Here is a 27,825-nt window from a genome sequence, read left to right on the forward strand (position 1 = left end):
CTGGCACTAGGCGAGAGGTTCTGGTCTCTGCCAGCATTGGGCTCCACTTCAAAGGCAGCATTCATCCTCACTGGAGAGCACACTCCCTTTTAAGAGGCATGTGCGAAAGGTAAAGTTCTTTTAGAGCTCCCTGACCCACTCGGTCTCTGGGGTGCAGGGTGATATAAAGCAAGGACTTTAGGACTTTCATCTCCGTCACCAGGAACTAGACCTAAATCATTTCTTTCTGACAGTTTTCAGGTAGAGAGAAAGAGAAGCTCCCTTACTGCTGAAGAAGTAATTCCCCGATGAAGAAACTACTGTGCCCTTTAATCTGACCCTCTGGAAGGAAATGGGGTAGGATTTATTTTATAATTAACTTGTTTACGGGAGGTGAACTTGGGAAGTTCGGTCATTTCCGATCTGCTATCTGTGTAGCTCTACTGGGCGCTCTCTTGCCTTGCTTCTCGCGAACACTCACCCCTATGCTACTGATTTCTGATCCCAGGACCGGCCGATCCGACGACGAAGACTCGGACCTGGTCTTCGATAGCTTCACCCTCTCAGCAATCTAGAAAAACAAAAAAATTATCGAAAAATGACCCCTCACTCTTCAGATAAACTGTCATTAGCCATTAGCCATGACAACGAAACCGATTCATCAATTTCCGAAAAATAACTCACTCGTTCCAGTTTTTCCACCATCTGCTTAACCCAGTGTTTTCCAACCTCAGCACTCGTGACATCTTGGGCTGGATGTTCTTTGTTGTAGAGATTTATTCTGTGCCCTGTGGGCTGGTTAGCAGCACCCCTGGCTTCTAGCCACAAGATGCCACTAGCACTCTAGTGGTGACCATCAGAAACGTCTCCAGACACTGCCCGATATCCCCTGGGGGGACAGAATCACTTCTGGTTGAGAAACAACGGTTTGACCCCACTTATTCAGCTTGATGGTTGAGAACCACCCTTCTTGCGGAGACCGGCAGACCACCGGGGAAGAGCGCGAGTGTCACTGGGACAGTCCCTCTGGGGCAGACTCAGCATAGGCATGGGGGTGGGGCTGCTGCTCGAACACCATGGCCTGCCCAGCACAACCTATTTCTCTGCAGGCAGGGCTGTTGGTCCTATGAGAAGGGCGATCACTGATTCATCACTTGGGGTCCCTTCCTGAGCTGCATCTCAGTCCTCAAGAGCAACTATCCATCCACTCCGTTCTGTTGTGGAACCTGACAAACATCTCACTTTCCACAACGACCTGCCAGCTGTGAGCTGCTCCCGCGGGCTGATTAATGAGAGTTGGCATACCGGTCACAGCCAAGATAGACGAAACTACCGGTGGGTTCTCTCTCCCTGCGGCTGCAGCACAGGAGGCCTGTGAGAGACTCGAGGGAAGCTCCTCGGGCCCTTGTGAGCTCACCACATGCCTGCACAGCGGCCATGCATGGTAGCGGCTGGTGCGGATTCCAGATAAAAGAGCAGGGTTCCCGCCCTCCCCTGGAGCTCACCTTGGCAATGGGAATGTCATTGCTGCTGCTGCTTGTGCTCAGCTCCCCGGTGCTGGGGTTCACTGGGCGGTTGGCGGGAGTGAGGCGGCCAGGGCTGGAGGGCCCCGTGGCCTGTACGCTCTGTAGTCGCGTTTGAAGCTCTCGAACCTGAAATAATAGCGCAAACTTCAGACACAGTTGGTGGCTTCCCTGGCCAAAGAGCAAAATAGCCAGAGGGCTGGATGGCTGGGTTTTCATTTCCATGAAGAGATCAGCTTCACTGAAAAGCTAACTAAAGCTAACTTGGTTGCGTCCGCATAAAAGTTTGCTGTATTCTTAACTAGACCGGCCACTGGCTGGCCATCGTCTGTTCTTCACAAAATAGGATCTGAAAATGTTTTCTAAGGCTCTGAAAGCTTCCAGCAGAGGTGGAAGGACCATCTTTAAGGAATGTTTATTCATTCTGCCTCATGGGCCTGAATGTCTTGCGCACTGCACATGGAGAACCCGGGATGAAATCGCCACCTTCCCAAAACTCAAAGCTCAGAGGAAGAGAAACACGTAATTTCAATGCAAGCACACGTTAATGCTGTAAATATCTACCTAGGGAGCTGTAGGAAGCCGACAAAGGGAAGAATGTGCCTCCATCTCAAGTCGACAGGGAAGGAGGAAACGGTGCTGGAGCAGAGTCCTGTAAGATGGACAGGATGAGGTGGGGCGGGCTCTGATGGTGCTGTCGAGCAAGCTGGGGGTGGGAGAACAGCTTGCACGAGAGCACAGGCTTCGGGGTGGCCCACTGTATTGGAAGAACTGTGTGGTGTGGAAGAGCCACAGGCACCGGCCAGGAGGGGAGGCTAAGGGCAAGACACAGATGCACCTGCAGCTTTCCCCCCAGGACACTTCGAGATGGGATTATCCAGGGGACAGCGGGAAGGAATATCTAAACAGTCTTTCTGCATAAAAGAGACACACAGGGCCTTTTGAATTACATTTAGAACACACGTTTATTTACCTGCACAGAATGTAAATGTCCAGACTCTCCTCTCTACGGTTACGGCTCAGTGATTTCCAAAGTGAGAAGTGTTCCAAGTGAGTGAAAATAATTGAGAGAAACTGGTCTGATAACCTGGATCACAGTGCCATCATCAGCTACAATGTCTACCTTGAAGGGCAAGCTGACTCCAGCACCCACGGGTCCCTACAAACGCGCACCAGGTCCTGCTGGGAAGAATTAGCACCAGGACACCTAAGTCAGGGCTTTCCAAACTTGTCAGTGCACCAGAATGTCCAGGAGGCTTGTTAAAACACAGAGCCCAGGGCCTCACCCCCAGGGATTCTGATTTAGTGGGTGGAATCTGCATATTTAATAGGCTCCCAAGATCTGCAGATGCTCCCAGCTGGGGGCTCACACCCTCAGTCCTAAGGGACTCCCGGGACCACACAGCACTTTAGTCCCAGAGATGGGAGGAATGCAGTCACGCGACTGGAAAGCTTTTCATATTAAATATCTTGGATGTCTCCATCCTGCTAAATTGGGAACCAAAAGTAATTGAAATTTCTATAATTCATCAGCATATTAGAAGCCAAAATAGGAAAATTGCCTCAGAGCGAATTGCATTCACTAGTGTAAGGGCTACAACGTGCCTCCCACTCAGCTGTGGCTTCCAGGAACGGGGCGGGGTGGGGGGGGACGGGGGTGCGTCCTCACAGCACACCAGACACAGGGCAGACCTCAAAATAGTTTAAAGACTGAAAAACATACGCTTGTTAAAGCCAAATGGTACTGCTAGCGAGAGATGACAGGGCTCCTTCTGGACTGGTCCCCAACAAACCCAGAAGAGGCCGCATGGCAAAGGGGGGCCTGCTTTCCCATCAAGCCGGCCTCCTGGCAGCCGGGAAACCTCCCTGATGGAGACCATGGATTTCAGTTGCTACTGCTGTGAAAGTCCTGAATAATTAACAATGTTAACACCACTCCAAAATCTAGAGCTTCTGGACCGCTCACAAAACAATCCGCGGCTGGTTCCTCGAATGCCAAGTGGCCCACTCGCCTTACTTTAAAATATATATCTCCATTGTCCCGGGCAATTTACAAAAACTGCATAAAACTACCCATATTATTGGAAAAAAGTTCTTCCTCTAATCACTCAAGTAAAACATGTCCACTGTGGGAAATTTAGAAGCAGTGAGAAATAAACACAGAGAAGGTACCTAACAGTCTTTCTTCCCGTCTCTCCACAGCTTGTTTGTACACAGGCATGCGTGACTAAGACGACATCTAAATCTAAATATCCATTTTCGTTTAAAAAGTGTTAGACCTAGAGAATGCCTTTGAAAACTACAGAATGATAAACATGTTTATTTTTGGTCTACACTTTATCATTTAATGATAATTGTTTGGCAGTGAAAAAAATCCAGCTGAGGGGAGTGGAGTGAGCTTGTCGTGAAGATAGATAGCTGGCTGGATTAAATAGCCTTCTCTCTTTTCTTGATTTGGAGGTGGGGGGGTTAATTAATTTAAATGAATAAATGCACAGAAATGAAGGCTACAGCCAATTTGCTGATTCAGCTTAGGTGAACCTTGGGAGAGAGGAGACACAGCTATGGTTGTCTTCATTCCTATTCTTGCCCACTCTCGCGGGCTGTGTCATGCCCTTCACTCCCCCCACCCCCTGCAAAGACAGGTTCAAGTTCTAAACCCGAAGTACCTGTGAATGTGACCTCATTTTGGAATATGTTCTTTGTAGATATAATTAAATTAAGAATCTCAGGATGAGATCATCCTGGATTGAGGGTGGGTCCTATATCTAATAACTTGTATCCTTATAAGAAAAAAGAGGGAAATTTACCACACAGAGGTACATGGGACACCTAGCTGGCTCAGTTGGTGAAGCATGTGACTCTTGATCTTGGGGTTCTGAGTTCGAGCCCCACATTGGGTGTAGAGATTACTTAAGGGGAGGAAAAAAAAAAAAAAAGACACAGAGGCACAGAGAGGAAGGCCAAGTAAAGATGGAGGCTGAGACTGGCCTCAAGTCAAAGAACTCCAGGACCTACCAGAAGCTGGAAAGTCAAGAAAGGATTCTCCTCCAGAGCCCTTGGAGGAAGTGCAGCCCTGCCAACACCTTGACTGCATGGACTCCAGAACTGTGAGAGAATAAATGTCTGTTGTTTTAAGCCACTGAGTTTGGGGTAATTAAATAATATACCTGTCTTTCACTGAAAATATTTTATTAAAATATATTTGTCTCTACAAAATATGTGGTTCAGAGTCAGGGGATAGCCAGGAATCACAGCTTTATCCCAAACTAGGAATTGATACTTGTAGGAAGGTCGTTCATCACCTTTCCAGGCTTGCTCAACTGGAGTTCAGCCACAGAACACAGACCGTGATTTGATTGCCCGTTTCCTCATTTCTCCTGAAGTGAGCACATAGCCAGTCCTCATCTAGAGGCCCTAGAAAAGAAGTCAATCTGTGGCAGGGGCACCTGGGTGGCTCAGTCAGGTGAGTGTCTGACTCTCGATTTCGGCTGTCATGATCTCAGGGTGGTGAGACTGAGCCCCACGTTGGACTCCAGGCTGAGCCTGGAGCCTACTTAAGATTCTATCCCTCTTCCTCTGCCCTCCACACCCCCACTCACGTACACACGCTCACTCTCTCTCTCTCTTAAAAAAAAAAAAAAAAGAAAAAAAAAGAAAAGGAGTCAATCTCTTGCATATATTGGAAACATGATAGAAGAAGAAGGTAAAATTCTTGTTTTTTAGGGGCTTGGAGTCTAGCAAACATTGCAGTGTGAATGCACTCTGAAAAGGGGTATCCACCGGAACGTCCAGGTACAAAAGAAACCTTGCCTCTGCCTTGCCACAGTAGGAAACATGGGATTCGGTCTTGGAGGTGAAGTGGTTCACCAAGCAAATAAAAAGGAAAAGGCAACAGGGCAGGGTGGGGAGGTGGGCAGGGCTCTGAAAGGTTCAAGTATGGAGCGACATTAAAATGCCAGAACTCTGCGTTTCTCATTTATACCTTAATGACTCTCAAAGGGAGTAAAGGGTCTTATAAAAAATAATTTGATTAGAAAAGAGAATGAACTGAAATGAGCGAGAAAAACGGGGTGAGTCAAGAGAGAGACGATGAGGCTCAAACACAACAAAATGGGGCAAAAATGGCAAAACACGCCCTAGACCAGCAGCGCCCAACGACCCCGGCAGCAGTGACGTCGTTCTGCGGGTGCCCTGGCCTTGCGTGCCTGCTGGGGATCTGCAGGGGGCCTACTCGACCCAAGGAGCTACATTTTCAACTGTATTCTATTTTAGTCCATTTGAATTCACATCTAAATAGATGTGTGTGGCCAGTAGATACTGTATTGGTCAGTCAGTTCTAGAACTATTCGAGGAGGTTCAAACGAACAGTCCAAACTGGCGGCTCGGGTGAGTCAGTGAATCAGGGCTACTGGGCACAGTGGGGAAGACACAAGAAGGAGCAGACTTTCCAGAGAGAAGGAAAGATGCTACCTTTGGACATGCTGAATCTGAGAAAACCCTGGGGTATGTGAGTGGGCATATTCAGTCAGCAGTTAGCTAAGGGAAGATCAGAACTGGGTATACGGTTTAGGAGCTTTGTGTGTGGATGAAACTGCCCAGGGAAGAGGCAGGGCGGGGGGGGGGGGGGTGGTCGGGGGAGAGCCTCCACGTAGCCAGGTGATTTGAAAGGGTCAGCAGAGGTCGGACAAGAACATGATTTTGCTCCAGGAGAGAAGGGAAAGAGGTGAGGGTAGACAATCAGAAAGGTCAGTTTGTACATGGGAGAGAGAGGCTGGGGGACAGAATGGCCCCCATCTGATGGTTTGTTTCTCTAAGAGAAAAGAGCTGAGGTCCTCTGCTAGGGGCGAGGGAGGGAGTAGCAGAGGTCAGAAACGAGGAAGGAAGCTGAATGGACCAAAAAAGAAGAAAAGGAAAAAAAAAAAAAAAGCTTACACAGCAGCACTGAGAACTCAGCTGAGCTCTTTCATTCCAGACAGTAGACTGAGTAAATGCACTGTCCTCTGCAAACTCCGGAGACCTCATGAAAATAACAGTAAAGAATAAAAAACGGATTAAAACCCTAACAGTGAAAAGCACAGGCGTAGGGCCTTAGCAGAAAGATTTGGATACGTTCTGTAAATGCAAAGTGGAAGGAAGAGTATTGATGGAAGGAACAGAATGGAAGAGCCAAATTCTATCAAGTACCCAAGGGGAGGCAGCCTGTCCACCCTGGAGAAGGTTGGCAGGGCGGAGACTCAGCTTTGGCAGGTACACAAGGACAATGAGAAGGAGGCTGAAAACGGGAGGAATAACGGTCTGGATACAGAACAAATGACAATTTCCAGCTACGACAGCCACAGCTACAGTAAACAGGCACTCCTCCTAAGCACGCATAGCAATGGTGTATAAAAGAGGAACAATGAGAGAGAAATTCACTGCCAAGGTTAAAAGAAAGGCAGTGAAATCTCCAGGTGCCAGAAATTAAGTGGGAAATAAAGCTACAGAGGTTAGGAGGGGGGCGGTGCCGCCGCAGCTTGGGAATGGCGACCAGGGCATAGCATGTGGGACCAGCGGGGGCAGAGAGGGGCCCCTGCGGGTCAGGCTGTCTGGGCAAGGATCCTCCTGGGTAAGCCTGGAACCCTTTTGTGACCAGCGCACTAGCGGGCAGGAAGCCGGAAAGAGGCCGGAGTACTGTGCCCAGGGGTCAACCGTAAGAAGCCAAAATCCCAGACCCCGGACACCTTTGGGTGTTGAGTCCAAACCTATAGCATCTGTGTACTGCAGGGCCCATCTCAGAAATGAAGAGTTAAAACCGTCTCGATTTCGCCAGCCGGTCACTGCCTCAGAGACTTAATTTGTCAATCACCCATATCACGGGAAGAAGAGGAGACACAACACTCCGTGACTGGAAGCTGCTGGACATGGCGGAACGGTCGGGCAAAGCGCCCATGACCCAGGAGAGGCAGCAGTCTACAGCGCGAGGGGAAGCCACCCGAGAAGAAACGAAAATAAAGCAAACAGCAAACTATCTCACAATCAATCTGTGTAGGGCCCTTTAAAAGATGAAGAGATTAATTTTTTAAATTTTTTTATTTATTTAAGTAATCCCTACACCCAACGTGGGGCTTGAACTCATGGCCCCAAGATCGAGTCACAGGCTCTTCCAACTGAGCCAGCGAGGCACCCCTAAAAGGAGTAATTTCTATAAAAAGGAATTAGGAAACGAAACCAGGCAGATAACAAACAAGTGTAGGTGGACGAGAAAAACAAGCCAGTAGAAAATGTAGCCAATGACATAAAATCGATGTACTGGTTAAACTCTCAACTGGAGAAAACTGAAAACAGAATGCGTAACCCGGAACAGAGCACAGAGAAATTATTTCAGAACACAGCACAGGGAGCTAAAGAGATACAAAATATGCATGTGTCACCGAGACCACAAGTGACCCACCGAGGCCCGAACATACGTTTAAAGGAGTTCCAGAGGAAGAGAACGCAGGAAATGATGGAGAAACAGTTTCTGAAAAGAAAACATGGGTTTTCCAGCAGTGGAGGCAGACCTGAGCCCTAACACTGAAGCACCGGGTCCTAGCCAGCTGCCGCAGTGTGTAGATGTGCCTGCACGTCCTTGCTATTCCCTCCGTCAGGGGTAGAGCCCTCCCCTCGCTTGCGTCTGGCCTGCGGGACTGCTTCTAATGACCAGACTGCAGTGGAAGCAATCCTACAGAGCTTCTGAGGCCAGGTTAGAAAAGGAGAATCCGTTTTGCCCGCTCCTTCTAGGGATGCTGGCTCTTACAAGCCGGCCACTCCACTGTGAGGAAGCCTGGGCCACCTGGAGAGGGTGCTGGCAGGTGTTTCCGCCCAACAGTCCCTGCTAAGGCTCCAGACGACAGCCTCACCCCCACAGACCTATAAGTAAGGACGCCTTCAAGGTGACGCTGGCCCTGGCCACCGTCTGACTGTAACCACATCTGAGCCCAAGCAAGAACTGCCAAGTGCATGGTTCTGGGGAGCCATGGGGATCCAGATAGGAACAAGTCATTGTTTGAGGTCTTTAAGTTTGGGGTGGTTTGTTATGCCGCTAAAGCTACTCGGATAATGAGGCAAACGTAGGGGGAAAGGAATAAAGAGATTTATCTTAAAGCTGGTGGGAGGCAGAGCCACCTTGGGTTCTGAGAGAAAGGGTGTCGGTCCGTTTAACTCACTTCTGCGTTGCCAGCACCTTGGACCGTATCTGATAAGGCGTCGGTCTCACTGTAATCTGCTGAATATTATAAAAGAAAACAAACCTTCAAAAAAACTAAAAACTCTCACCCTAAAATTTAATACCTAGGTCGACTCCTGTGGTAGGCCAAATCACGGCCTCCAGACACATCCTCATCGTGGCCTTAGAGCACGGTGAATATGGGACTTTCCACGGCAGAAGGGAACGTGCAGGAATGATCGAGAGTCTTGAGATGGGCAGATATCCCTGATGATCTGATGGACGCAGCCACTGGAGGCATCGTCGGAGGAGGGAAGCAGGAGCGCCCGAGTTAGAGAGGCAAGTCCGAGGCTGCTCGGCTGCTGGCTTTGAAGCGGGAGGAAGCGTTGAGAGTCAAGGAATGCTGGCTGCCCCTGGAAGCTGGAAGGGGCCGGGAGGCCGCTTATCCTCCAGAGCCCGGGGAGGAATGCAGCCTGGCGATACTCCGAGGTCAGGGAGCAAGAAGCACTTCCGACTTCTAACCCTCAGGACTGTGAAACCCCCAGCCCGTGTCCTTGGAGGCCACCAGGTCTGCCGCAGATTGTTACAGCAGCCAGAAAGCCATGCAGCCGCCAGCCAGGGCGTGGGCAAGAGCAAAGGCATTCTCCACGAGAAGAGTTTGTCCCGCGTGGACCTTCACTGAAAGGACTTGTTAAGGATGCATGCTTTCGGTCACAAGGAAATTAAATCCCGAAAAAGAGCCCTGCGAAAGAGACCGCAGTACGCACAAAAGCTGGCAGGGGAGTGTGGGCAGAAGGAAGCTTCCTATGCAGCCTGTGAGGGCGGGGCTGGCAAGGCGCTTGCTCCAAGGAGAATACGCAGCCCCAGGACTCTGCAACCTCGCTGCTGGACGCGTACTGCAGACAAACTCCCCCCGGGCCCGACAGGGACGTGTGCGAGGGTCCAGGCGCTGCAACGCCGTCCGCGGTAGCGGGAAGTCTTGTCGTCGGGTACGGTCCGCGCGGCGGGGACCCTACAGACTGCAAGGTGGCCGCTGGAGCGGCAGGCCCAACAGGACACACAGCACTGTGGGCAGATCCAGAGTGCTGAGTGGGAGGAACGGGTCCACAGCACAACGACATTTATGTAATTTAAAAACAAGATACAAAACACTGTGTATGAAGACATATGCAAAATGGGGAAAGGAAATGGGATATAAAAGGAATAAATAAATTAAGCGATGGACCTTTCACGGATCAGTGAGTGTGCTTTTAACAGAGGAATGTCATTAGCTTATCTCTCTACCCTCGCAGGCCAAATAAAAGCCAACAAATGAAAGAAAGTAAATACAAAGATGAGGTCAGGAGCCTACGAGATGATGGTAGCCAGACAGCGAGATGCTGGCAATGAAGAATCTGGGACTGGAGCCGGCAGAGACCAACATCCAGCGGGGCAGGCACAGGGGAGGGTTTCCCCAGTTGGGAGAAGTCCACCAAAAAGGGAGGCTAGGACGAGTGTAAAACGGGGCAGCTGCTGGACACTTCCATCCCCCAGGACAGCCGTAGGGACGCAGACAAGAGGACTGCAGGCTGACGAAGTCATCTGTGAACGTGGTCCACAGACGGGTGACACGCAGGAATGAAAGGTGGCCCGGGAGTCCTGCGCGGGACTAGAAACACGGTCACCAGACAGGAGGAGTCTGCTCGGCTTACGATGTGCAGCAGTGTCGGCTGGGCGGCTGTAATTTCGGGCAAATAGGTTGTAATTCATAATTTCACGGTGTCACGGAGCTGGCTGAGATGAGGGGGTTTCGGCCCTGCAGAGGGGCAGAACCACTGGGCCGCAAAAGCTCTCCTTAACGAGCTTTGGGCAGGCGGTCCCTTCCGCTTCTCGGACAGCGGCCTCCTCCACGTCCAGATTTTGCAAAGAACCGTTCTCTTACTGGAGATTTTAGAAACAGAAGGAGGGAAACAAACCCAACAGCATTTCTGTTCTCTGAAGATGTGCTAGGTAGGTGCACCGTTTTCTCCCTTGTTCTACAGACCACTGAAGACCCTAGACCGGATTATCAAAATGGCCACATCAGGGAAAAAGTCAGAGTTTTGGCTGCCTTCCTAATTTCTTACCAGCTTTCCAACAAAGGGAGTCAGCTACTTTCTTGATAGCTACGAGTCCGCCTTAAACAGCCTGACCTGGGACTTCAGAGCAGGGGTTGGAGAACAGAGGCCAGGGATGGAGAAGCCAACACCAGTGCCCACAACTGAAAAAGTTACCTCACAGTTTCCACAGCACCAATGTGCAGGAAGCCCTTTCAGAGTCCCTAGAACGGTTTCCAAAGAGGCCATGAAGAGCATCATAGCTCCGCGGGTTCCTGCCTTGAGCCCCACACTTCGGCCCTCCTCGAACTACAGAGAGGAAGGGCGATAGGTTTTACCAGGGATGCTCTGCTGGGCTCAAGTCAAGAGAAATACACACACAGCTCATTCTTCTCCATGAAACAAACTCCTTTCGCCTTCACTCAGTGTTGTGTTAGCACGCGGGCAAGGCTGGTCCGTACAAGCAGAAGGAATCTCGCGCTCACGCTCCTGGAGCAGAGGGTGGCTCACCAACTTCTAGTCTGTGTGGAAGCAGGTGACAGAATGAGAAAAAGGGGGAAGAGGACCCAGGAAAGGCATGTGGACAGCAGGACAAGGAAAACTGCATCCCATAATAAGGCAACCAGGGCCCACATTTGGGTGCCAGTGTAGACTAGGACAAGATTAGCAAACTTCTGTGGGTCTCCGTTTTCTCCTTAGGAGGGTGTAATACTAGCAGCGGTCTTGTAGAACCCTGGTACAGATGAAACAAGACGTGCACACACCATTGCCCATCACTAGCGGATGCTCAAAGTATGTCCAGCATTTGACTTTAGGCTTTAAATCCTGCTTTGCCTTCAGAGGTATCTGTTTTTAGTCCGAGAGGGGTAATGTTTACTCTGAAAATTCAGAGAATGTTCATACCATCAATATGAACAGGTTTTTAAAAATAAGCTATCAAGATTGCACTGGGGAAACAAAAAGACCACAGTGGTAAGTGGCACCTTGTAAGATTGTCTGTCTTCCTCTCCCGGATGAGCGTGGGAAGTTACGCGCCATGCCAGGCCATGCCTCCTCGCCTCCAGAGCCCCAGGGTGCCCGTGTCCTGCTGGATTCCAGGACAGTCACATCCTTCTCTGCCCTCCCTCCTCTAGCTCACGTGACCCTCGTGAGTGGACAGAGCAGGGCGGGCTCTTCACAGCGCGAGGCTCCCCCTCAGACCCCGGGCTCAGCACCGCCACACTGTGGGCCCCAGGAGGAGGAGGTCAGGTGTGAGGAGAAGGTGCCAGAAAAGTTGAGGTTCTCTCCTTCATTCACCCTGCAGGAAGAGAGGTGAAGATGCCTGGAGAGGCTCTCGGCCCACGTCGAGAGGGTGACTGAAGGACACCTCCTTCCCTTTCCTGTCCCCAGGCACTTGCTGGGATCAAGACGAGCAAGTATGCCGCGGTCCCGCACCCCATCCATTGGTTCAGTGGCTCATGGAAGGGCACATGGCCTCCGGAAGTTTCCAGTGACTCTGACACACAGGCTGAGAGCCGCCGCAGGACGGAGGGGCAGACGGCCCGTCTCTCCGGTACTCCGATTCACAGCAAGTCTACTGGTGCAACGCTCAAAGCAAACAGACCAGCTGGGCCAGGAACACTTACTGCTCAACAAATATCCACATGCTCCTTCACCGTTCTCCGTGCCTCTGTGGTTAAGTGGCGCACCTGTCCGGTTCTGGCCGACGGTGAGCGGGCTGGGTCCCCTCGAGGGATGTTCTAGGTGACGGGGCCCCCCCGAGTGGCGACACGGAGCAGAGCTCTGTGCTCTGCCACGTGCTCATGTCCCCACATCTGTGCTAGACACGCAGTGCACGCAAGCAATAAGCCCTTCCGGTGTGCCACGCCGCTGAAATTTGGGGAGTTAATTTGTAACTGCTGTGTTACCTACCCTTATCCTGACTAACAGATCAGCCCCGCAAAGGAAGAGCCACCTGACACCCCCCACGATAGTGGCTGGAAGGAGAGCCCTGGAGCCAGACCCTACTGCTCTCAGCTCCCTCCTTCTTGGCCAGATTAGGGCTGGGAGTGCTAAAACAGGTGGTCGTTCTCTCTTCCCTCTCTCTCCAAACCGTTTACGAGTTTAACCTTAGCTAACACCGGCCATGTCTTTTTCATATAAAGAAACTCCTAAGAAGAAATGGAACAAATAAGATGTGAACAAAATTCCATCAAGGACAAAAGAGAAGACTGTGTATGACTACGAAACTGTTAAAGCCGGGAGATGCGGATCGCTGCCCATAATCCGCTTTCTGTTTAATTTGATAATTAAGGAAAAACATAAAGAAGAAACACATGCCCAGCATGTCACTGCCTGGATTTAGCCTCTGTTGATGTTCTGGCATATTAGCTTTCCTTCCACATATATATTTCTACCTATTAAAAGTTATACAAAAGAATACATTCATTTAAAAAATAAAATTTGGAGGTGCCTGGGTGGCTCAGTCGGTTAAGCATCTGGTTTCAGCTCAGGTCATGATTCCGGTGTCCTGGGTTCGAGACCCACGTTGGGCTCTCTGCTCAGTGGGGAGTCTGCTTCTCCCTCTCCTCTGTGCTCTCTCTTTCTCTCTCAAATAAATAAAATCTTAAAAAAAAAAAAAACAAAATTAGAGCACCGTGGAAAAATTTGAGTACCCTTTGACCTACACTCCCAGGTACTTGCTTCCCCTCCTCACCATAACTATTACGAGATTGGTTTATATTGTTCTGGTCTATTTTAAATACATGCCCACATAGCCAATGTAAATTTATACACGTATAAATTCATAGTAAATATAAAGTACCATTTTGCAGCCCTGCATTTTCCATATCCAGACACCGTGGTCAAGAAAAGCATCATGGAGGGGGAGGCAGAGCGGAAAGAGCTCAGATGGGACTCAAAGCCAAGGAAGGCAAATCGGAGATGAATCTTTATTTAACCTACATAAGGTCACAACAATTTCACTTCCAGAAATATCTGCACTGTTACTGGTTTTTAGTTAAAAATATCAAAGAGATACTGACTTAGCATATAACAGGAGACAATTCAGACCAAGTGAATGGCTGCTTCAGAGACAGACTGCTCTGTACACACCAGTGTGACACTAGAAATCTCATTTCCTGGTAGAGGTGGGCAGCCTACTAGTAAATTTGAATGAATGAGCAGAAAAAAGTACATAATAGAACACACAGTCAACTTATAAAGTAATTACTCTAACAGGCCCTTTGGCTTAACTTCGATTCTTCTTTCCAACTCCTTTAAACATGACCACCGATGGGACAAGCTCCCTGGGAGATAACACCAGGTGAAAACTGAAGGTGGAATTGGTGTGGAGAGCCAGTTCAGTATTTAGAAACTGGCACCAATGGAATTTAGGACTGATGGCTCTAGGGGAGGACCCTGAGGTCCTAGAAGAGGACGCTCTGTGAATGGCCCCGGCTGGTGAGGTCATGGGACACATGCGTGACCTGTGTGCTGCACACCTGCCTAAGTGACACAGCCCTGGACCCTTCCATGTTCCTGGATCTCTAGGAGGAGGACAGTGGCAGACACAGTGCCGTCCCATTCCACTGGTCATTAGCACGAACCTGAACGTAGCCTGCAGGATCTCAGCCTCATCTCCCTGAAGCAGAAGGGGCTGGAAACTGAATTATTGGCCATGTGGCTGAACTCAGTCACGCCCGTCTACATCGTGAAATCTCAATAAAAACTTTGGATACTGAAGTTTGGGTGAACTTCCCTGGTTGGCAATACTCTGAGTGTTGCCTGAAAAGGAGGTAACACCATCCAGGATTCCACCTGGAGAACACGACAGGAACTTCTGCATTTGGACCCCTTCCAGACCTGTGCCTCTTCATTTTGGCTGCTTCTGATTTTTTGCTATAATAAACCTATAATCTTAAGTTAAAAAAAAAAAAAAAAGTGGCCCAAAGGAAAATATGACAGGATTGTCACTTTGAAAAGCTTCAGTGTTAATGGTCCTCAGAGAGCACAATGTGTGAAGGAAATTTCTTTTTACCTGTAATCCTCCTTTCCCAGCTTCGTTTCCTTTCCTCTCCAAAGGCTATATTACCAGGAATTTGGGCTTACTTCCAGTTTAGGAGGACAAGGTGAGGGGAGAGGAAATGGGCACTGCAGCATTCTAGAAATTTACTCGTCCTTTTTCCTGGCCAAGGAGCCGAACGGCAGCCATTAAAAATCTGGAGCTGAGTCCTCATTTATATTTTAAAAGACTTCAGCTAAACTGGGTATTCCATTTGTATTACATGAGTCTTATGAACACAGAATAATGAAATCCCTTCATAAATGTAACACCACATTCAGGAATCAAGAATAATTGGTTTGGAAAAGACAGACTTATCACTAGTGGAAATACTGCCCCCTTCCCCTGCCCCAGCCAAGTCAATTAACTAACACTAAGGGTTTTTAAGACGTTTAGAGGGAAAGCAGAAGAAGTAGAGAGGGAGAATTTGAGATTAGGGTGACTTTTATTTAGTTCAAGACAGTGTGTCTTCTAGTCTCTTGAATTTACTGTGGTGATGACCGGAGACTCAAAGCAGAAGTCAGATCCCAAGGATGAGGAAGATGACGAGGAGAGGCTGATGAAATTCATTTCCAGACGTGCTGAAAATACCCAGGTGGGATGTGGGTTATACAGAGCAAACTCCCACCACCACGTTAGGTCATGAATTTGCAGAACTTCCTGAAGAATTTTTGCAAAATCTCAGAAGGAACTGGTATGGCCTGATTTTGATTCAAGTCTATGACTCAATGGGACGCAGGTTCATGAGCCTGTGGTCACAGTGTTACCAGAAACTTTACCAAACTGTCTGAGGAAAGCACTGATCATTTTGGCTACACGGCAGTTGACCTAAACGCCTAGGTAAGAGATGGAAATAGTGTGGAGAAGCTGGACCTACCCTCCAATGTCCCTCCTGTGGACTGCCCTGGTGCCCTCTGTGCTCTACCCTCCCTACAGCAGTGTAACAGCCCGCCATCACCACAACCTGTTGGCCTGCCTGTCTCCCCAGCATCCTTCCAGCCAAGGACTGTATTCTGTTCATCCCTGCAACCTCTCTGCCCAGCACAGAGGAGATGGCTACTCATGTTCCTGAAATGAATAAATGAATGAACGAAGAGCCGAGTGCTTCCTTTCTAGGGTAATTAACCCTACCTTGCCTAAATGAAGCCCACTTCTTTAAGTGTGAGGAAGTGAGTGGCTCTATTACAGAGCATGCAGAAATAAATGATTATCTCATTTAATAACAAGCTGGGACCAATGATAAAAATTGTCTGCCTGTTGTTCCTTAGTTACTGCTCTGGAAAGTAGCCCAATCTGTTAACTGACATTAAAGATCTAATTTAATTAAATCTTGAGCAAGGCTTAGAAAACCGACTGAGAGCACTTTGTTTAATTACAGGCGGAGGGGGGCAAGCACCAATCCTATCGATCTGGTCAGTTCAAATTCTATACAATGAATGTGGGCAATGGGAAATAAATAAATAAAACGTGGCCCCGGTTGCTTTTCAGGCGAGTCTGGTGAACTGTGAATTCAGACCTGCTCTAAAGACAGCAAAGGCAAACAAGCCATGCGTCATGTGGCATCACAGAGATGGAAATGAGACTGTACCTCAGTCAGTCCAAAGAGGCCCACATCGTGAAGAACAGAAGAAAATGAACCACAGAAGACAGAGTCCTCCTCAGGGAAGTGAAGTCTGTTGGGTGGTGGTGGGTGGAAGTGATCCAACATTGAAAGCCTAGTAAACTGGCATTCGAAGGCGGCCAGCAAATTCTACGGGACCCACAGTTAGACTGAGATACAGAGAAATAAATCATGGGTAGGTCTACACATGCCTGAGGACATTTCCACTTGAGGAAGAGACACAAGTTCCTCAACATTTCATGATGCGGACGTAATGGAAATACAGACTGCATACAACAATATTAACTACAAAGCGTAAGAGGTAATACGTGTGATCAGAATAAAGGCTGTCTCAGTGCTTTTTGAGTATTAACTGATGTTCCTGCCTGGGACACTATGCTTATTCCCACTTCCTGGCAGAGTCACCTGAGGTACGGAGAGGTGAGTAACTTGCTCAAGGTTCACAGTGACCTGTAGGTCAGGCTGTGACCCCAGGTACATCGTAACGGTACCACGACATTACACTGTTCCTAACACTGACCTCCAGAGCTGGAGAACGTCTTGCACAGAAGGAGGGACTGGCTCTTCACCCTCTGCTTGTCACAGTCCAGGCCTGTGTTGTACATTGGTAACTCAAGTTTAGAGGAGAATGTTTATTCTAAACCAGAATATGCAACGACACCTAAGATCAACGTTTCCTTCACAAAACATGCACCGTCAGAATGTGCCCGCTAAGAGCAAGCACGCCTAATCAGGGCATTAGTCCTAACAATCGGGGAGTGTAGCCCAGGAAATTCCAGGTGGCGTGGGCCTCAGCACTAAGTACATTTCATCAGCTTGCCCAGATCAAGTCTTTGCTGACTGGGGTGATTTACACCTGCTGACGGCAGTGTGGAGAAAGGCATCCCGTACAGCTGGGGACCGAAAAGAAGCTTAGGCACGTGAGTGCAGATAAAATCATGCTCAGCTAGGAGAGGTAGGAATGCTGGCCGTTTCATTATGGCATTAGCCACAAAGGAGGACGAGTTCAAAAGCAGTCATGTCTTCCACATTCCTACATAATGGCGACCACGACAACTTGTGTGTGCATTTAGGACAGACTGACGTACACATGCGAACCTGAAGGAACACAAGGTACTTCCAAGGTGTTCCTTAAAAGTAAGGGAGCGAGAGCGGTGGCGAAGGATGCGGGATCTACCAGAGGTACTTCGCCCTCTAAGCCGACTTCATCTGCGTACAGAATCGCCAGTCAGAGCGCAACTAGAAAGCAAGCTGCTGATATTGCCAAGATTGAGAAAGAGAGTAAAGCAGGCCCAGTAATTTAAAGTGAAGTTCAGAGGGAACGTTTCTGATGGAAGAATTCACTGCTCTACTCCAGACTGATCACAGATCAAATTCACAGCCAAACAAAGAAGTACTGTGGGTTCCTGAGGGAAAAAAAAACAAACAACTCCATCTTGAGAAAACTGAGTGCTTTAACGATTCTGCCAAACAGGACTCTGCTGAAACATCAGCCCCTTTAGCAATGGATGTATCTCCTAAGCAAGTTGTTCTCAAAGCTGCTGCAGGCCTTAGAACATCTGGTACATTGGGGTGAATGCCAGGAGTGACACACACACACCATAACCTTAATAAATGCACTAGAGGAGAGGACAGTTCACATCAGACTCATTGCAGGTAAGTGACAGCAGGTATCATAAATTCAAAGAAAATTTTACAGAAGAAACTGCAGAGGGGAAAATTCTATATATTTCTGCAAATTATAAAATATTATTAGTCTATCTTAAAGGAAGAACATTTTAATTGAGCTTGGGAGAGATGTGCACACCCTGGAGAATGGTTTGAGGATCACTGTGCTGATATAATTTTGCCATCCACTTAGATTCCAGAGAATAGTGTTTTTTAAAATCTTACCTGCACATCTCAGCACTTTCAAACTACCCCCTTTAGAGAACGACTTCCTGATCAGAAAGCATGGAGAGTCCCAAGATTACGAATGCCACAAAATTCTTGGGGCTGCCCTTGGCTCTATATGTTTGTTTGCCTTCCAGCCCCACAGCCCGGGGGAAAGGCCGGGCCACATCGGACTTGGCACGCTCACCCGCCTCCGGAGCCGGTCCCGCTCCTCCCGGATGGCGTTCATGGTGGCCTTGGTCCTGTTCAGCTCCTCCTCTTTGCTGCACAACATGGCGGTCAGGCTCTCATTCTCTTCCCTCAGCCCGGCCAGCTCCTTCTCCCAACGAGACCGTTCTTCAGCCAGGTTGGGATACAGGTCCCGGCCAAGTACCCCCTCAATCTCCTCGACTGTCTGGAAAACACAAAGACAAGCCCAGTGGGTTCCCTGCGAGAGAGGGGAGGAAAGGATGGGAGCGAGTGTGGACAGAGGAGTGGGTTCTACCACCTTTCACTGCCAACAGTAACCATGACTACCCCCAAATCACCCTCTCCCAATTTTCAGAGAAGGCTCGGTCACTCGCCTGGGTCGCAGTCTGCATCGCCCAACAGTCCCCAGAGTCAGAACGACACAGTCCCTTCAAGGGATGTTTGTCTATCTGTGGCTCTAACGGCCACGTCCACACAAATGCTTCAGTCCTCCGTCCACGGTCCGGAGTTGCATATAACCAGACAGCAAGCCTGTTAGCGGGCTTCACAGTCCAAGCGTGAAGTTGCAAACAGCATACAAAAGCTGACTTGAAGTTGCCCAAATTACAGGCCTCCCGTGTTGCAACTCCGAGACAGCAGAAGTCACGTCACCACTTCCAGCTTTTGGTGTCACATCAGAATTCAGAGGGTGTGAATGAGGTTCAGTCCCAAGATGTGAAAGACAAAAATAAACCTCAGTGACACAGAAAAGACGAAGCTCATTGTGGATCCTTCTAAGACAGCAGGGATTTCATTAATTAATAAGACGGCTATGAGCTAAAAAGAATAGAATCTTAATAGTACTTGGAGAGATTTTTACAAATTCATTTAAAATGTAGTATTAATGGAGAAGAGACATGCATAAAATTAGAAGAAAAAAAAAGGAAGAAGTAATTCTGCTTGGTTTCAGAAACTATTCATTCCCATCCACTGCCCTTTGGCATAGGAGGCGTAAACCTACTGATATGGAAAAAAGAGGGAGGAGTGCCACGTAGGGCAGAAGGCAGATGCGAGGAGAAACAGGTGGTCTCAAAAATGCAAGAACGTGAGGGGATTACACCCTTGGATGCCCACACTGGTTCTGTGATGAAGAAGTTACCCAAGTCTTGCCGCCACTTTCCACACGTGGGGCTTCATTCTTCCCCTCAAATCTGAGGCTCTTCTGCACCTCAGCCCTGCTCAAGGCCCACTCCGTCCCTCACTGGCTGGCAGAAACCCCCGACCCCCTCCTGCCCTCTCAATGCTGAGGCCAGGGCTAGCACCCAAGGTGACATTACAATCAAATACAGGGCCTGGGAGACTCCAACGAAAGAAATACCAGCAGTTGCCTCCCCAAACCACATCAACTATGTATTTATAACTGAGGTGAATAAGATGGAAAACCAGCTGTGTTATAAATATGAATCATGGTTACCTCGAGATACCACAGCTCTTTTGTGAAATCCAGGATTCCTGTGGATAGAAACTTGGGCCTAGTGTCGAAGAGGTTTTTCAACTGATGTGTCACATTTTCCCTTTACATAGGCTCCTCCCGGACTTTTCAGTTTGAATGGCTATGCCTAGTTTACTGAGCGGAGGTGAAGTCACATGCAGATACCAGAGGCCCAGTATCAACAGGCCTTGGTGTTCCCATCACTCACGAGGAGTCTGTGCAGACGTAGCACATTCCTCCCTCGCGCTCCCCAGCCACCAGGACGGACGGCTGTGGAAGGTGTGGCTGAGGCCTGTCCAGTGTGCTCAGACAGATGACTCATGCAGGCCCTGAACTTCCCTCTCGTTATAGCACCATGAATGGGTAACTTCTGAATTAATATACTAGAGGCCTTAAAGCTTAAATCAAACTTCCAATTTAACCCTACAGCTCGCGAGTGCTACATGACGGGGCCACACTAAAATGATATGGTTCAAAACTAGCAGTCTGAGTTTTCAAGGAAATCGTCATTTTTGCTGAACAGCTAATGATCTTGACTGCTGACATAATGACTTTTTTTTCCCTCCCACATGATTCAGCCCGATAAAAATTTATAGGGCTCCTACCTCTCCCTGGAGGTCCAAAGTACAGTATGGTTTTCTTGAAACACTCATTCCTAACCTGTATTTGAGAAAACCACGCATCAAAAGAAAGAGATCTGACCATTTCCCTCATATGCTGTCAAAGAGCCGGACAGAAGGTGGGGAGCGTATACCTTGATGGCCAAGTCACAGTGCTCACTGGCTGTGGTGAGCTGCTCGATGTGCCTGTCCACTTCGGCCACGGAGAGGCTGCAGCTGCTCTTCTTCCTGCAGCAGACGACATTCTCCAGCCCCGTCAGCACCCTCTGCAGCTCTGAGTTCAGGTCACTGCAATTATCTGGGAGGGAAGGTGGGCACGGTGAGTTAAGCAGGCAGGTGGACAATGAATGCTCTCCATTTCACTCATCATGAGGAGCCTAGTCGGGTAAAATGGAATGGCAATGGAGCTTGATATTCTAGACTTGAATGCTATGGGGCCTCAGGAGTCTCTGAGACTTAGAGGCAAGGTAAAGCCTTTACTAAGGAGTTTCAGACCATGGTCACTTTCTAGACAGCCATGCCACGCTAAATGCTCTAGTCTCTCACTGGAAGGCAACTATGTCTCAAGTTCTTTGGTAAAAACAAAGAAGGGTCCCAGAGGAGGCTGTTGGGACTTCAGAAGCCTTCTGGGCAACCTTCCTCCTTAGCCATTCAGACAAGTATAGACTCCAGAGAGAGTTTCAGCAAAGATCTCAGAACTTAACAAAACAAAAAGGCCCAGAGTGAGCAGAGACACTAGGCATCAAAAAACAAAAACAAAAACTGTAAAAGACAGTCCTTGCCTTCAGTGAGCTTATAATCAGGACTTTTTTCTGACATGACCAATCGACAGGCTCTACCATTGCAATTTAATCCACTTTTCCATCAGGGGAAAAGTGAACTCTTCTAATGAAGTTCATATTGTTCTCCATGTAAAGGTCTTGTAAGTCACTCTAATAATTTGATTCTGACTTAAAAATCTGGCTTACTTTTCCAAAAAAAAAAAAAAAGAAGAAGAAGAAGACAGAGAGAGAACAGAGGGGTAGAGGGGCAGAGGGAGAGAGAGAATCCTAAGCAGACCCCATGACTCGGGGCTGGATCTCGCATCCCTGAGATCATGACTTGAGCCAAAATCAAGAGTCAGATGCTTAACTAACTGAGCCACCCAGGTGAAAATTCTGGGTTACTTTTAATTGCTGGACCTCTAGAGCCTGGTCTGGGAAGAAAAATTAGTTATAATCTTCGTACGAACTACAAATATTTTAGAAGATAATTCTGCTGGGGAAGAAAAATCCCCTTAAAGTCAAACACAAATAACTTGCTATTTTGGAGTATAGCAAGACAGGTGTTAAGCAACCTCTCAAAGTGCATTCCTCCCCTACATCCCGTCTGACTCCTACATGAACCAAGCTCAACGTCTTCAATTTCTCTTCCTAGTTCCTCCTCCCTTCTCATCACAGCTTCCATGCACTAAAACAGTCCATTGCTTTTGGTGCTTACCTTTGGAAGACGTCAAGAAACTCAGTACTATAGTAACAGAATATATCAGAATCTTTAATCAACCTTATTTGACTGCCTGGATCTCCAAGTTACCTGAATCTAGAGAGAAGACAGCCTGAGGCTTTCACAACAAGCAATGGACCCAATTATTCCCCTTCCTCACACCTGTTCCTTCCCATATCTGTGAATGGCACCGCCATCCACTCAGTGATATTCAGGTTATCTGTGAGGCAAGCTTCATTTCCTTTTGCCTCACATCTGAAACCCAATCCACCTTCAAAACTTATCCCCAAAGGGACCTCTTCTTACCATCTCCACCGATACCATCACAGTTCAGGCTACCATCATTTCTTCACTGAACCACCCAAACAAGCTCCCACCTCCACTCCCCACACTGCAGCCGAAGTGAGCTCTCAAGGACTTAAGTCAAGTGTTACTCCCCTTGCCCAAACCACCTAATGGCTTCCCACTGTCATTCAGCTCAAGTCCAAACTCCTCACCAGAGTCTGTAAGACTCTGCATGATCAAGACTGATGATGTTCTCAGCCCAGGTTGCACTGTGGAATTTTCTGGGGAGCTTTTATAAATTACCCATGTCCAGGCCCCACCCCAGACCAATTAAATCACAGTCTCTAGGGGGTGGGGCTTGAACACCGGGAAAATTTTTGAAGTTCTTCAGATCATTCTCACATGCAGCCAGGGTGAGAACCACAGACCCTGTTCTTGCTTCACTGCCCACTTCCCCCTCACTCGCTCCACTCCGTTCAGACTCCTGACCTTCTCTCCATCCCTGGAGCGTGCCCATCGCCTGTCGGCTCCAGGGCCTCCTTTTCCTTTCCGTTTCCTCTGTCAAGACTGATTTCCACCCAACTCTCCACTTACTCAGGTCTCAGTCAGATGCCACCTCCTCACCAAGCAAAAGCACGGGGTTCCAGCTCTTCCTGCTCAGTCCTTACCCCATTATCCTATCTTCTTTGTAGCAATTACCACTATCTGATCTGACTTGTTTATTACCTCTTCTCTAGTGAAATGTGAGCTCCATGAAGAAGAAACTTTGATCTTCCTCACCACTGTATCTCCAACACAGAAGAGTGTAGGGGATCAAGAAGTATTTTTAGAGGGCAAGTATGAAGCTCACATCGATTACTGAAGAAACAGACAGACCGGAAACACAGACTGCCAGCAGCAGCACCTTTCACATCAACCTTATGCTTTTTGTCTTCATCACAGACCATGCCCTGAGCTGCTAACAACTGGAGGACACTCCCCACTGCAGAAGGCCCTCTGGAGAAGGAGTACAGGTGCCCGCCCAACTCAAGACAGGGAGGTCCAGAGCATGTCGCGGGAACTCTCTCTGGCGCACGCTTAATTCTAAGTAATAATCAGAGAAGTTTCTCCCAATGATCATTTGCCTCGAGGTGCAGGGTTCCTGGTACAGGAGCTGGAGTTCACATACACTCCTGAATTATTTGCATTAGTAAGTGCTTATGAGTGGGATGAGGAAGAAAGATGCCTCTATCCAGCCATTCCATCTGGATTTCCCTAGCACAGCTCCACCTGATACAGTGATCACACTGGACATGTCTGCCCTAGGCTCTTCTGGCAGGACCTGAGAGGTGGAACCAGGCTGTATACCGATGATGTTGGGCTCCAAGGAACAGGGGGAGGGTGTATAGATCTGGCCAGTACTTCTTTCTCATTGCTTAACCAAACAGTTGCTGAGTCCTGGCCTAGAAGCAGGGTGCAAAAATGGGTAAAAGACTCTCCTCAACCCTGAGAGGCTTACAGATGCACGAGGAAATGTCACAGTCCCTTCTCTCAGCTGTCCACCCCCGGGGAAAGTGACCACAGAGAACACAGGGCGAGTACAGGGTGGAGAATCAGGAGGTGAGGAGGGTATGTAAATTAACGTCCAGACTGGAAACAGCTGAGCTTCTTCCCTTTGAACCAAAGAGGGCCATTAGTGCTTTCTGTGGTCTTAGGAAGGCAAATGTCTAAGGCACAGGTTGGATGGTGAACCCCACACGCTCTGCCTGCTATCCACCGAGCTCTGCACAGTGGTTTTACACAAGTCCCACTAGTGGTCGGGGGACGCATGGCTGTCTTTTTGTCATTCTTCAGTGTAGGAGGACAAGGTGGCTAGGCCGGCAGGAGCAGCTGTTCTGGGTTCCCCGAGTGCTGCCCCGCAGAACCAATCACTCACCACCACTCACCCCGAGCATCAGTGCTGCTCCATACAGGGTGGAATTAGCTTTCAGAGTCTGTGCCATATTCCTCTAGGTACCGCGTTGGAGTAAATTCTCAGTCCCTTCTCCAGACCTACACCGCTCTGCGTCATCGGGCCCCTGCCGAATTAGCTTTCAGAGTCTGTGCCATATTCCTCTAGATACCGCGTTGGAGTAAATTCTCAGTCCCTTCTCCGGACCTACACCGCTCTGCGTCATCGGGCCCCTGCCGAATTAGCTTTCAGAGTCTGTGCCATATTCCTCTAGGTACCGCGTTGGAGTAAATTCTCAGTCCCTTCTCCGGACCTACACCGCTCTGCGCCATCGGGCCCCTGCCGAATTAGCTTTCAGAGTCTGTGCCATATTCCTCTAGATACCGTGTTGGAGTAAATTCTCAGTCCCTTCTCCGGACCTACACCGCTCTGCGTCATCGGGCCCCTGCCGAATTAGCTTTCAGAGTCTGTGCCATATTCCTCTAGGTACCGCGTTGGAGTAAATTCTCAGTCCCTTCTCCGGACCTACACCGCTCTGCGCCATCGGGCCCCTGCCGAATTAGCTTTCAGACTCAGTGCCATATTCCTCTAGATACCGCGTTGGAGTAAATTCTCAGTCCCTTCTCCGGACCTACACCGCTCTGCGTCATCGGGCCCCTGCCGAATTAGCTTTCAGAGTCTGTGCCATATTCCTCTAGGTACCGCGCTGGAGTAAATTCTCAGTCCCTTCTCCAGACCTACACCGCTCCGTGTCATAGGGCCCCTGCCGCGGGCGACAGCTTCAGCACCACAGCTTGAGGCAGTGGGAGTCTCCACAAAAGGCAAGAGAGATTAAGGAACCAGAGGGCAGGACCAACTGAGACAGGCACCAAGTATTGGAGACTGCTCAAAAGGTGCCTCATTTACAAATCAAAGCCACAATGAGATATCGCCTCACACCCATTAGGATGGCTACTATTTACAACAACAACAACAGAAAATAATGTGTTGGTAAGGATATGAAGAGAAAATTAGCATCCTTGTGGCCAACTGGTGGGAATGTAAAATGGTGCAATCGCTGTGAAAAACACTATGGCAGTTCCTCAAAAATTAAAAACAAAACTACCCTCTCCTCCAGCGATCCCATTTCTCAACCCAATTTCAAAAAGAGTTGGAAGTAGGGCTCAAATAGAGACCTGTACACCCACGTTCGTAGCAACCTTACAACACAACAGTCAAAGGTGGAAGGAACCCGAGCGCCCATTGCCCAATGAATGGAGAAACTAGACTGTGGCCTACATACGCAACGGAATGTTATCTGCCTTCAAGAGGAAGGAAATTTGGACACGTGCTACCACATGGATGAACCTGGAGAACATTGTACCAGAAATAAGCCAGTTCCAAAAGGACAAACATGACAGGACTCCCTTAGATGAGGGATCTAGGGGAGGCCTTACCAGGGGTTGGGGGATGTGGCAATGCTGCTTAGCAGACACACGGTTTCTGTTTGGGAAGATGAGAAAGTCCTGGAAATGGGTGGTTGTGGGGGTGGCACAACTCTGCATGGACTTATGCCTCTGAACTCCACACTTGTCATGAGCGTGACACGGAGGCTGACCCACTACGGCACCTCAGGCCGTGCCGTGCCGTATTTATTTAAGAAAGGTGACAGCTTGGCCCCACACGCTGATGACAAAGGGGAGGCCCTTCGTATAGGGTACACATTCTGTTAACGGAGGTTATTGTTATCCTTCCAAAGAAGAATGCGAAGTAGCCTGTAGCAAACACCCGCACGTAAGGGGGAAACACAGTGACTGGACCCAGGGAAAGGCCAAGGAGGCTCACACAGCTGCCGGGGCTACCCTTCCACTTAATCCTGAGCTTCCTGGCAGCCAGAGCAAAAATGAAACCTCTCCTGTCAGAAAGCAGGAAGCATTCTGGTTTCCCAAGAGAGACCATGTGGTTTTCGCAACAGAGGCTAGAAGATTTTGGGTATATGTGGTGTAAAGCCATGCGACTGCCAGGCTCCTCAGACCCCGTCTCAAAGAGAGGCAGATCTCAGATGGTTTCTTCCTATGCTAACCTTCCATTAAAATGAAGCTGCGGGCCGTTGAAGCACAACGTGAAGGAAACCCTGGGAAGAAGTTCACACAGTCTTGGCACTGTGCCCTCCAGTTGTCTGATTTGCTGTAAAGTTGAGACAGAGGACACAGATGAATGAGTGGAATGAGCATCTCCCTTTGACCAGAGGACCCAGACCAGCCACCTGCAGCCCAGGGCGCGTGTTGTTTGGATGGCGGGAGTGGACATCTGGCACGGCCTTTTTGGGTTTTGTTTTTTAAAACAGTTTTGAATTAATTGTCAGCATTTGAAAGTCATTAGAATTTATGGCTCTTCTTGTCAAGTCAGGTCTGGTAATATGGGGCCCCTTCGGACTCGGCATGGCCACGGCGCTCCTCTGCTTCCCTCGCCGCCCCTCGCCGCCCCTCGCCCCTATCTGTCTGCAGCTCTGCCTCGGCTCTCAGTTCTGTGACTTTTCCCAGTTAGATTTCTGGGAGGAGCTGAAGACAGGACAGTTCAGGTTAATTTTTCTAATGAGACCCCAGAGGCTTAGGTTTTTATGTTGCTGTTTGAGGGAAGACCCCCGTACTAGAAGAATCTAGAAAGAGGGTCAGAGGGCATTCATGGCCATGAGAATTAAGCCTAACCAGCATGCTTGCATGGTTCAACACATATACTATACTTTTCTTCTCTCTCCCTCAGGATCAACTCAGCCTACCCCCCGAGGTCCATACAAGAAACTATGACAGCGTTGATTCATTTTGAATCAGGTGCCAGAGGCTGCCTGGTCTTTGTTTTTTGAACCCCTATAAAAACCCTAACTCCAATAAAACATTAGCCATTAGAAACACTCCCCTGGTCCACCTGATTCTGAGCTGTGCACCTGTACCAGAATGGATCTGCTCCAAAACACGGTCCCAGCCTCCAGAGTACACACTCGTGGGGCTTCCCCTCCAGAGTTAATGGCCATGTGTCTGCCTCGCCTGGAAGCCTCTCCTTCTCCTCTTCCCAAGAGCTCTTTTTCAAGCTTCGCCTTGAAATACCCTTTTCTGGAAGTCTTCCCTGATTACCCACGGTCTTTAAAAGATATCTTCCTTAACATTTTTTTTAATTGTACTATAGTTGACACACAATGTCACATTAGTTTCAGGTGTACGACAGGTGATTGGCCAAGTCTATACACTATACTTTGCTCACAAGTGTAGCTGCCGTCACCACGCAGCGCTATTATAATACCACTGACTCTTTTCCCTCTGCTGTGCCTTTCCTCCCTGAGACTAACTCATCCCACAACCAGAAGCCTGTATCCCACCCCCCTTCACACATTTTGCCCGTCCCCCACCCACCCATTGTCTAGTATTCACTTCTTTCTTTGAGGCATTGCATTCCTTGTAATTATTTATTAACTGACACATCGACCCTACTAAGCCCAGCCCTGGGGACCAACGACAGTTTATTAGTCCTGTGTTCCCAGATGCTCGCAACCGTG

General features: G+C 48.8%; 1 protein-coding gene across 5 annotated transcripts in view; it reads right to left on the minus strand.

Annotated features, from left to right (window-relative positions):
- The window catches only part of MCC (MCC regulator of WNT signaling pathway), a 374,574-nt gene that overhangs the window by 49,114 nt on the left and 297,635 nt on the right, over positions 1 to 27,825 (minus strand). For all 5 annotated transcript variants that reach the window (XM_044383954.3, XM_057307354.1, XM_026498446.4 and 2 more), the window contains 4 exons: positions 20,734 to 20,897; positions 18,507 to 18,713; positions 1,485 to 1,631; positions 461 to 550 (listed from right to left, as the gene is read on the minus strand). In XM_044383954.3, the coding sequence (XP_044239889.1) occupies positions 461 to 550; positions 1,485 to 1,631; positions 18,507 to 18,713; positions 20,734 to 20,897 (608 nt within the window). The remainder of the gene's footprint in view (positions 1 to 460; positions 551 to 1,484; positions 1,632 to 18,506; positions 18,714 to 20,733; positions 20,898 to 27,825) is intronic.

The sequence above is a fragment of the Ursus arctos genome, unplaced genomic scaffold (assembly GCF_023065955.2).
Source record: "Ursus arctos isolate Adak ecotype North America unplaced genomic scaffold, UrsArc2.0 scaffold_5, whole genome shotgun sequence".
Classification (NCBI taxonomy): Eukaryota; Metazoa; Chordata; class Mammalia; order Carnivora; family Ursidae; genus Ursus; species Ursus arctos.